We start from the raw sequence: 10,349 nt of genomic DNA on the forward strand, positions 1-10,349 counted from the left end.
CAGGAATTCTTTTCAGGTTCCTTGAGCAACAGCAACCAATGAAAAGCCAGAGGAGAGAAAAAGAAACTGCTCCCCTCCCTGTACTTATGACTCCAAGCAACTAGAAAAAGCTTGTCAGGGTGGATACTTACCCGTTCCAGAGTAATTTCTTCATATTCATACTCTGCATCCGTGCCATTGACCTAAAGAGACACAAAAACACCCTTCACACCTCTGCCAACCAATGTTCCCTCTAAGCTGTGGAGTCTTGTGAGCAAAAATTCTAATTCGTGAGCTACTGGCATTAAAATTGTGAGCGAATGATTTGGCTACTGCATAAATTAGATTGCTCTGGAGCCGTCCTTCCTGAGCTAAGATAAAAATCTGTGAGCTGGAGGCTAAAAAACTGTGAGCTAGCTCACACGAACTCAGCTTAGAGGGAACACTGCTGCCAACCCCTCAGGGATCCATCTGCCAGGGAAGCCGCCGCAGAGCCAGGTGGCCAGGGCTGTCTTTCAGGGTGCAAGGGGCCCATCTGGTCCAGAGGCACGGGGACCGGGAGAGGGCTCCTCACGGGGACTGAGCAACAGAAGGCCCCTTCTGTCCTCATCCAGCACAGCTCTTCTCCTTCTGGTGGGGACACGCGGCCACCGGTCCTTCCCGCACAGTCGCTGCCCCTGTTGTGTCAGGCCTCTAAAGCCCTGGGGTCTCCCTAGCAGCTGCCGTAACACGGAAATGGGGCCACACTTCTCTTACATGCCTTCGGCAGCACGTGCAGTAAAGCCGCACAGAACCAAAACCAAGATGTATTCCTGTCCTTGGAGACAACTGGGGTAAATTTCAGTACCGGGGGGAGGGAGCACCGGCAGTGCTACTGAATACTTCAAGGCAACAGGGCTGCACTGCAAAACTCTGTAAAGGATGACAGTGAGACTGGCTGGCTTGAAAACCACCAAATTCTATAAAGCTCTCCCACACTCCTGTTTGCCCACGGCCAGCCAGCCTTCTGGGAATGGTTGTAACTCACGTGCCTGTTGCACAAACAGGGTTTTTGTACAGCAGGCATGAGGCCTATAAAATCGTGGATCTGCTCCAAGTTGCTTTTTAAAAGCCAGCATGATATTTGTGACGTTTCAGACCTCCGGAAGAGCACCCAATTCCAGCAGCCCTACGCGTTTCTTTTAAAGTAATTGCTTCAGAACCCTCCATTGTACGTGATCCAGACCGGAGGCCTTGTTGTTAGTTGTCAGTTTGCCTACTGGGGCTACATTTCAGCTCTTGTTAACTTCACCCAGCTCTGGAGTCAGCACTGAGTGGCAGTTGGGGAGATCGGTGGCTACTAAGCCAGGCCAAACTACGTGGATGCCTTGTCTGGCACAATGGCTATCTTGGGGAATACAGTTATGTCTGATAAAAATACTTCCCAGCTGAAGACTTACATAGGTCGGGGTCTCCGGAGCCTCGGTGTTGACCACCAGTGGGGGGGGATTCGCCTTGGAATTAAAGCAAACACCCACGTAAGAAAGCGCATCCAAAGAAAAGTCACATTTCCCCAGAAATGACTGCTAGCCACCACCACCACCACACACTCTCGTTTGAGAGCTGCTCTGAGCAATTTGCGGGCTGAGAGTATCACTCAAGCGGTTATGATCTTGGGAAGAAACCAGGCATCGACAGCTTCACACTTCAGCTCCCCTCTCCCTACGGATTAGCGCTGCAGCCCCCATCCCCAAGCCAGAGCGCGACAGGCCTCCTTTTGCATTCTCTGCCATTCCAATGTATCTGAGGAAATGTGCCTGGCACGCGAAAGCTCATACCTTGAGAATAAACCTTGGGTGGCCTTAAAGGTGCCTGACTGGACTCAGAATTTGTACTGATGCCTCCCTGCAGTTTGCAGTCCGCCAACCTTCCCAAACCCCTGCAGTTTTGCTCCACCGAGAGGTCAACACACTCAGGGCCTGCGCAAGGCCTGGGCCTCCTCCTCTCTGACTAGCTGACAGGGAAAAGATGGTGTGTTTTCATTTGCAAAAGGAACCGTAAGAAGATGCAGACAAAAGCCAGTTCACATGCACCTCCTTGGGCGCATCTGCCTTGCTTGTGCATGTGGTGGGCAGCCATACGTCAGGTGCCATGCATGCAGAGGGTTAAGCTGTACTGTTATCGCCATGATGGCATTTTCCTGCATCCAATACCTGGGCAGGGAGCATCCCTGGAAAAAAGACAGATATGCCCAGCGGGCCGGGGGGGTGGGGTGAGAACCTGCTCCTAAGCTATGCCACTGACCCCTCAAGGACACACTACGGCCAAGAATGCTTCATTTCAAAGGCAGGTGGGCTGCCCAGCTGGTATAAAGTGGAGCTCAGGCATCCAAATTCAGGAGGGCTCAGGACAGGCCTAGAGAGAACTCAAAGGCATTCCGTTCTACTGAAGCAGAGCTGGCTTCCCCCCCCCCCCCCGTGTCAACAGAAGGAAAACAAAAGAGCACACATGTGGGGCGGTGTTGATCCTACTCTCTAAGGAAAAACGCTAGTAGTCCATGTCCTTCAAATGAGGGGCAAATAATATTTTTAATTATAGGGAGCACCTTTTGGCCTCATGGAGCGTTCCAGGGAAGCTGGTGTTACATAAAAACTCAACCAATATGAAACCATCACAATGACAAACCACCTCTGCTCATCTCTTGCCCTGAGAACCCCACATGAGGTTGCCACAAGTCTGCTGCCACTTGACAGCACTTCCTGCCCCCAAGACAGACTCATCACACCACGTCTCAAAACTCAGGAAAACCCAAGGCAAAAGGAAGGGTGGTGGCAGCAGGACGGCTCTGCATCCGGATGCCTTCTTCACAGAAGGCCCTCCACACTCAGTGTGTAGCAGGATTTTTTGACACCAGGTGAAAGACTGTGAAGACGAACGGGGCGGAAAGGGAAGGTGGGAAGCGGGAGGCAGAGTGCTCGGGAAGCTCTCATCCAAGAGGCCAGCTGGGGCACAACTCCTCAGAGGAAGGATTATCCTGCCTTTTGCACTGTAAAGGAAACGGGACCAGGCAGTCACAGCCTCCTGCCGTCCTGAGAAGCTGACCCTGCTGCTGTGCAGGTCCTTGCATCAGACTTGCCCGAGGGGGGCTGTACAGGACAGTCATCATGGCCGTGCGGACTGTCAACTGCCCGCTTGAAGGTGCATCTGCAGCCTGTCTGAGAAGCCACCTCTGGGTGAAGAACTGGCATGCAGGGCTGGATGCAGGAAGCCACAATTGCCTGAGTTGCTCTGGGGAAGCAACAGAACGCGAACATGCATGCTCTCTCCCTCGATTATTTAAGGTGGCCACTGCCACAGACAGAAGCCGTGAGAACCACCTCAGGAGTCCGAGTGGCTGCCGGGAAGAGAGGCGTACACCACAATAAGCCACTCAGGCTCCCCCCCCCCCAAAGGGCTCCATTCAGACCGGAGCATCCAGGCAAAGCGAGAGCCACGTCGTTCCATGGATGCTGAGACACCGAAGCTTGTGATTCCGAAAGAACCGACATCCCAAACAATGGTGACCCACCACCATAAATGGCAGAACATTTATGCACGTGCTCTCACAGCTCAGATTCCTCAGACAGCTCGTAGCTTCCAGTAGTACAAATGCAAAGCCTGAAAGATCCAAGAAAGGACCACAAGAAATCTGGGAAGCAGGTTCAAAAGCACAGCAAAACCATCGCCATCCGTCAGCAGCACAAAAGTAAGACCCTCCAGCAAGCCCGCAGTCCCTAAGGACGGTCACAGCACCAGCACCACCACGTCTTATTTCTCTCCCACTTGTTTTTTACACAACCCCGGTTACACAACCATCTGAGAGAACGTAACTGCAAATACTTAAATACAGAGTGAGTTAAAAACAACAAGAAGCATGCAAGACAGCGGCTATAAGTGGCAGCTTCCCAGGGAAACTGGGAGGGACAGGAAGACCTGAGATTTAGTTATACCCCAGCCTGGAAATTCACATGCCAGTTAAATCGACAATACCAATTTTTAAAATGCAATATGCGCTAGAGTGTCAAAAGCAACACTGCGGCTCAAATGAATTGTTAGAGCACCCTTAAAGTTAACCAGCACACAAAACAACTGGAAAACCAAAAACAAACAGCCCACCCAAGGCAAAGCAAGCATGCCCAGCTAGCAAAGACCACCTCCGGAAACGTAGCCAGAGAGCAGAAAAACTAAGGGTCATACCTTTTCCCCTTCAGTCTTACTTTACCAGCAGGGCTGCCCTTCTCAGGCAGGGCATCTACCAGGCCAAAACCTGGGCTGCACGCTGGTCTGAAAAGGGTCCGGATAATCTGCCTCCTCTAAAAATACCCAGAATGGGACTTCCGGTTTTGGCTCCCTCAATGGCGGCCACATGCTCCCGGAGCTCTGGGAGACGTGTGCTTGGAATCGGCGGATGGGAGGGGGTGCGATGGTACGCATCCCGCCCCTGGAGCCCTTGCGTTGGGCTCCTAGCTATGGGGCGCTTGGAGGGCCCTTCCTCCGGCAAACAGCTGGCGAAGGGGGGCCAATCCCTGCCCCAACAGTCCTACCGCTGATTTCCAGAAATGGACGTGGGGACGCACACCAGGACAAGCGCTTGGTGGCCAGGCGAGTTAATCGTGAAAGGCGAGTTCTACGCTGAAAAGTGAGTGATTGTAAAAGCGAAGACACCAGAAAGCAAGCTGAAAGCCTCCCCTTAAAAAGAAAAAAACTGATCTGATAAACAAAATTATAAGGGGGCGGATTGCAAAATCGAATTGACTAAAATAAGGAACTTTTGAGAACTTACCAAGCATTTGAAAAGGAGCTTGAGCAGTGTTCCCTCTAAGCTGTGTTAGTGTGAGCTAGCTCACGGTTTTTTAGCCTTCAGCTCACAGACTTTTGTCTCTACTCAGGAAGGAGGGCTCCAGAGCAAACTAATTTATGCAGTAGCCAAATTACTTGCTCACAGCTTTAACGTCAGGAGCTCACAAAGTTGAAGTTTTGCTCACAAGACTCCACAGCTTAGAGGGAACATTGATCTTGAGACTTTGATAACTTTTTCTAAAAAGTAAACAATTCTCAAACATGGCGCCTCCGAGGAGGGAAGAGAAGGATAAGCAACAGAAACTGAAGTTCCCTGCCAGAAATGCCAACCCAGCGAGTTCTGTTCCTAGACAGGACACTACTATAGACTTCCAAAATATGCTGACCAAGGGCTTTGTGCCCTCTGCTGGAACAAATGACATCGTTCCATAAGAAGTTTGATGCACAACAAAGCCAGTTAAATGAAACTACTAAAAAGACAGAGAAAATGGAGCAAGAGCTTAAAGAAGTGGATGCCAACACCCAGAAGCTTAAAAAACAAATGCAGGGGATAGAAAGAAAGAGAGCAACTGACGAGGCTCAACTTTTGCAGCTGCAAATGGAAAAGGCAAGCTATGTCTTAAGATTTCAGGAGGTCCCTGAAGCAAAAGGAGAAGACTTGAAGCAGCTTATATGCGATGTATTGGGTCCGGTTGCAGATTTCAAAGCGGATTTTCTACAAAACGAAATAGATACGATCTATAGATCGTACTCTGACTACATAAGAAAGAATAATTTGCCCAGCGAGATTGTGGTGAGATTCTCCAGGAGACAAGTAAGAGATCAAGTATTGAAAGCAACAAATGGAGCCACCCTGAAAATCAAAGACAAATAAATAAGAGTTTTGAAGGATATTCCATTTGAAGTAAGGAAGAAGAGAAAGAAATACATAGACTTGGTGCTGTTCTTAACAGAAAAACAACGTCCCCTACAGATGGACTGTTCCTGAAGGCATGCTCTTCAAATTTAAAGACAAGAAAGAAAAAATTGACTCTGTTGTAAACGCATGCGAATTTCTACATCAACATGCCAGTCCAGCAGGTGAAGAGGATAAAGTTGAAGATGGCAGCAGCAAGGGAAGTGAAGAAGAAGGAGTACTGGCACTTTCTGATGAGGACTGGGGGTGGCTGCCCCTAAACTGAGCTATCGATTGAGAAACAAAAAGGATAAAAAATGAGTTGTGATTGTTCTCTAGATTCTGTTTTAAATGAATTTAAACCATTTCTCTATAGAGATCTTTATATGGTCAGATTTGTTGAAGACTCTAGTACAAGCAATAAGAATTGTGTACTCCCTTAACGTAGCAAAGTATAATCTTATTTAACTAGAAGCTAATTTTGTAAGCATTGTGAATGACAACACTTTTGGGGTTTTAGTGGTTTTTCTTTACTTTCACCTGTAGTTTGTAGTTACCTTTCCTTGTTTCCTTGTAGTTTATAGAAAATGCAATTAAAAAATCCCCTACGGGGGGGGGGGGGGGGACGGACAAAAAAAATAAAAATACCCAGAATGCCTGGCTACTCCATGCTCCTCAAGCATCTGCACCTCAATGGGATTCTTGCAACCATCCGGCTTCCTTAGGGGAGGCTTCACACAGCCACCTCCTTCAAGGCAGTCAGCCCTGCCTCCGTCTTCACCAAAGATTCACCATCTTCTGGAACCACCTGGGAAATCCCCTCCTCGGCAGGACGCAACAGGGCTGGGAGGGCAAGAGCCAGATGCCTCCAAGCACCTTGCCCACCTCCGGGGTCTGCAACCACCGAAATCCATCCGGACAATCACACGGAGATGGAGCTGTGATGCCATCCGGAGGAGATACTGTCAAAGGGTGCAGTCCAAGTCACAATGGAGACGATCCACACCTAAAAATGCCTTTCCCCCCCCCCCCCCCCCCCCCGCGCACAGAAGATCCCCCCTCACTGGCCAGCACTGCACAGATTGTAACTGATTATATGGTATACTGCATGTATTTTAATGTATTGTATTGATGAGTGAATTATTTGATATTTGGACATTTTAACTGTATATTGATAAACTGATGCTCCCTTAAGTCAGCCATTGAGAAGTGTGGGCTCTCGGAACCATCGTCTCCACAGAAAGGCCAGCCACCTGAGGGCAAAACATCCAGAGAACACTCAGGGAATCATCCATATCAGGCCTGGCAAGGGCACCATCTAATCTGGGAGGACCGGGTTTGATTCCCCCCTCTCCCTCCACTGGCACCTGGCTGGATGGCCTTGGGCAAGCCGTAGCTCTGACAAGAGCTGTCCTTGAAAAAGAGCAGTTTCTGTCAAGAGCTCTCTCAGCCCCACCCACCTCACAGGGTGTCTGTCTGTTGTGGGGAGGGGAAGGGGATCGTGAGCCGCTCTGAGACACCTCCTTTGGGTAGTGAAGGGCCATGGGGTATGAATCCAGTCTCTTCTTCTCTTCTTAACAGGCTCTGTCCAGTCCAGTAGAGGTTACAGAGTGTCCAAAATATAAACCTCACAGAGTTATGACCGGTTCCTGAGGAGGGGCACTGTAGAAACATTATTTTCCCAGCTCATCAGTCGACTCCACTGCTGCAAAGAAGAACAAACTGGCTGCATGATCTGCAGTGTGATTTGGGACAAGGCCCATGGTTGTCATGGCAACTATGAAGTGCAGAACAAAATCTGACCATTTGGCCTCAATAGGCTGCTGAGGACTCACAGATGTGGGGAGACGATGGGCCCTGGGAGACGCACCGACTGGATCACCCGCCTTTTCTCAAGAGACCATCCCCCCCCCCTGGGCATGACTGGGTGGCAGAGTGCGCGCGCACTCATCTCTGGCTCGGTGAGAGGGCATCTCCAGTCTCGGGCATCACGGGGGCCAGGAGCGGTGGGAGACCTCTGCCCGAGACCCTGGAAGGCTTCTGCCACTCAGAGGAGACGGCGCTGGCCTCGATGGACCCCGAGGGTCTGTGCCCGAGAGCCCGCAAAGGGGCTCGAGTGGGGAGCCCAGAGTCGGGAAAACGCAGCGTCTCTGCATCCGTTCTCTGTGCCCTGTTTGGGACTTAAAACTCTGCCATGCCCCCTTTTAGTCATCTTGTACCTAAAGAGTCCCAGTCATTTCAGGGCCCCCCCCCCCGGCTCCCGTTCCAGTCCAGTTAACAATCTGCTGCCCTTCCCCATCTCTCGTGTCTCAGGTGTGTTACACTTTCTGAGGCGAGAAGAGAGGAGTGCACGTCCCACTGGCCTGCAGATTTGGGTAAAAGGTATGGGGAGGAGCGTAATCCCAGCAAGCCCCTCCCCCCCCGCCCCCAGGACTGGGGGGGCTCTCCTGCCATGCTCGGCTCTTCTCTCTAGCTGCCGCAGCTTAAGAGCCGAGAGGTGCGGAGAGTGAACCCCAGGGCCAGCGGGGGCAATCTGGGAGCAGTCAGAGCGAGATTTCTCCAGCCTCTTTTGGCCCAGTGCTGGTGGCGAGGAGGCCCAGGAGACGGGACTGCCTTGGGGTTATTTCTTTTTTTTTATTAATAGCTTTATTCCCTCTCCTAAAGAGGAGAGATATTTCGCTTAAGGTCAAGAAAGGGGGAGGGTATATAGATGGATAAAGAAAAGAGTGAGTGGTGTTAATATATTAGTATATTAATCTTTTCATGTTGAGAATTTGAGTCAATCACTGCTTCTGTAGACCGGCGTTCTTTTCTTCTTCCATCTCTGTTAACCAGGCAATTAGTATATTAGTAGTGTCCTTCTGGGAGTTAGTTTCTTTTTCAAAGTGTAATCCAAAAATTAAAAAAAGTTTCTAGAGTCTGGGGTCTTTGCTTCTCTTATCTCTCAAATTATACTTCAAGGCAGTCGCTCCTTTGGGTTCCTCGTCCTTCAGCTCTCCCTCCGAGCTACTGTCTTCCACATTCAGTTCTGTCATCCACTTGGCCAGTTCTGCCTCTTCTTCTTTGCTGGCGTGCCTTTCTAGAAAATCTTGAGCCTTAAATATAGAGTCAATCTTTTCTCTCTTTTCTTTAAACTTGAAAGTCAGTCCTTCGGGCACCAGCCATTTGTAGTTTGTTTGATGGTTTTGTAGGAATCTGGTCAGTCCCTTATATTCTTTTCTTTTCAATCTTATTTCAAATGGAACATTTTTTAGAGTTCTTATCAACTGATCTCCGATTTTCAGGGGTGTAGCTGATGTCACCTTTAAGATCTGATCTCTGAGACGTTGCTTTGTAAATTTTACAACCACTTCTGCTGGCAACTTATTTTTTCTTGTATAATTGGAATAGGCCCTATAGGTCACATCCATTTCTTCTTTTATTTTTTCCTCTTCGTTGCCAGTTAGTGGAGCCAAGGCTGTCGCTAGTATGTCTCTTAGATCCTCTTCAACTTCTTCTTTGAGTCCCTGGAACCAGAGAGTTAGGTTTGCTTTTTCCATTTGAAGCATTAATAGTTTCTTGTCTTGTTTTTCCTGATGTTTTTCAACTTTAATGACCTTCTTCTTAACTTTTTGTACTTCTTCGGCTGATGCCAGACATTGCTTTGCGATGTCATCCACCTTTTCAGCTGTCTCTGTCATTTTTTTCTGTTGTAAAGTATAGGCACATTCCATAGAATCAAGTTTCTGGTTAATCTTTTGCAGTTCTTCCAGCAGATGGCGCGCAAGAGCACCTTCTTGCTGATTGACAGCAGATCCAGCAAGGGAAGGGCTTTGGCAGGAAGTCCCTCCCGTCTTCTTCGCCATCTTTTCTTGTACTTTTTTTAGTCCCCGCCATGCTTCAGTTTTGTTTACACTTAGAAAGTTCGTGCTGTAGCCTTCAAGGAAGCTTCGCCTTTGGGTTATTTCTGACGTGGTGCATGTGGCCTGAACCTGGGTCACGTATGTCAGCAGGGTCCTCCTGGACTGGGTCTTGTGGTGCAGACATGGCAGGGGCTGGGGCGTGTGACAGGGGGCCTTTTCACAAGGCACCCAGAGGCTGGGATGCCCTCCCTCGAACAGCCCCTTCACTGCCAACTTCGAGAGGAAGAGACAACTTCCATTTCGGAAATCTTTCCGCTCTGACTAAATGAGACAAGTGGCCAGATCAGACTCTGAGGAACTTCAGGGATTATAGTGACTGGTTTGTTTTTTTTCTAATTATCTGTAATTCTGCTTTGAATATTATACCTGCTTCCTGGCTTTTTTGACAGTATGATTAACCAACAAGGTAAGATGTAATTATTTAATTACACGGGTTAAAGTATCCAGGATTGATCAAGCAATCTGCAAGGTCTAAAGGAGGTTCCCCCCTGCATTTCTGTTAGGGTTTATTTTGAGCAAAGCAATGAGGTCGGCAGGGAATCAACCAGTGATACGTCTGTAAAGGAGGGTGGGAAGTGGCACAGCCCCCCCCCGCATTTATGCACGACACCCAGCCCCCTCTGGGGCCTCTGCAGAGCTGCTACTGCATCCGGGGCACGGGGTGTGTGTGTGTGCATGTGTGGAATGGACTCTTCATGGGCCCTGACTGACTTGATCCAGAACAGTCCCGAAACGTGGCTATGGATCACGCTGTG

At 49.3% G+C, this 10,349-nt stretch overlaps 1 protein-coding gene across 4 annotated transcripts in view; it reads right to left on the bottom strand.

The window, feature by feature from the left end:
• DLG1 (discs, large homolog 1 (Drosophila)) overlaps positions 1 to 10,349 on the bottom strand; it is a 137,848-nt gene that overhangs the window by 59,781 nt on the left and 67,718 nt on the right. For all 4 annotated transcript variants that reach the window (XM_015429078.1, XM_015429076.1, XM_015429077.1 and 1 more), the window contains 2 exons: positions 1,419 to 1,472; positions 132 to 182 (listed from right to left, as the gene is read on the bottom strand). Coding sequence is in view for 3 of the 4 variants with exons in the window: in XM_015429076.1 (XP_015284562.1) it covers positions 132 to 182; positions 1,419 to 1,472 (105 nt within the window). In the remaining variant the exon portion in view is untranslated. The remainder of the gene's footprint in view (positions 1 to 131; positions 183 to 1,418; positions 1,473 to 10,349) is intronic.

The sequence above is a fragment of the Gekko japonicus genome, unplaced genomic scaffold, assembly GCF_001447785.1.
Source record: "Gekko japonicus isolate JY-2015 unplaced genomic scaffold, Gekko_japonicus_V1.1 scaffold1727, whole genome shotgun sequence".
Lineage (NCBI taxonomy): Eukaryota > Metazoa > Chordata > Lepidosauria > Squamata > Gekkonidae > Gekko > Gekko japonicus.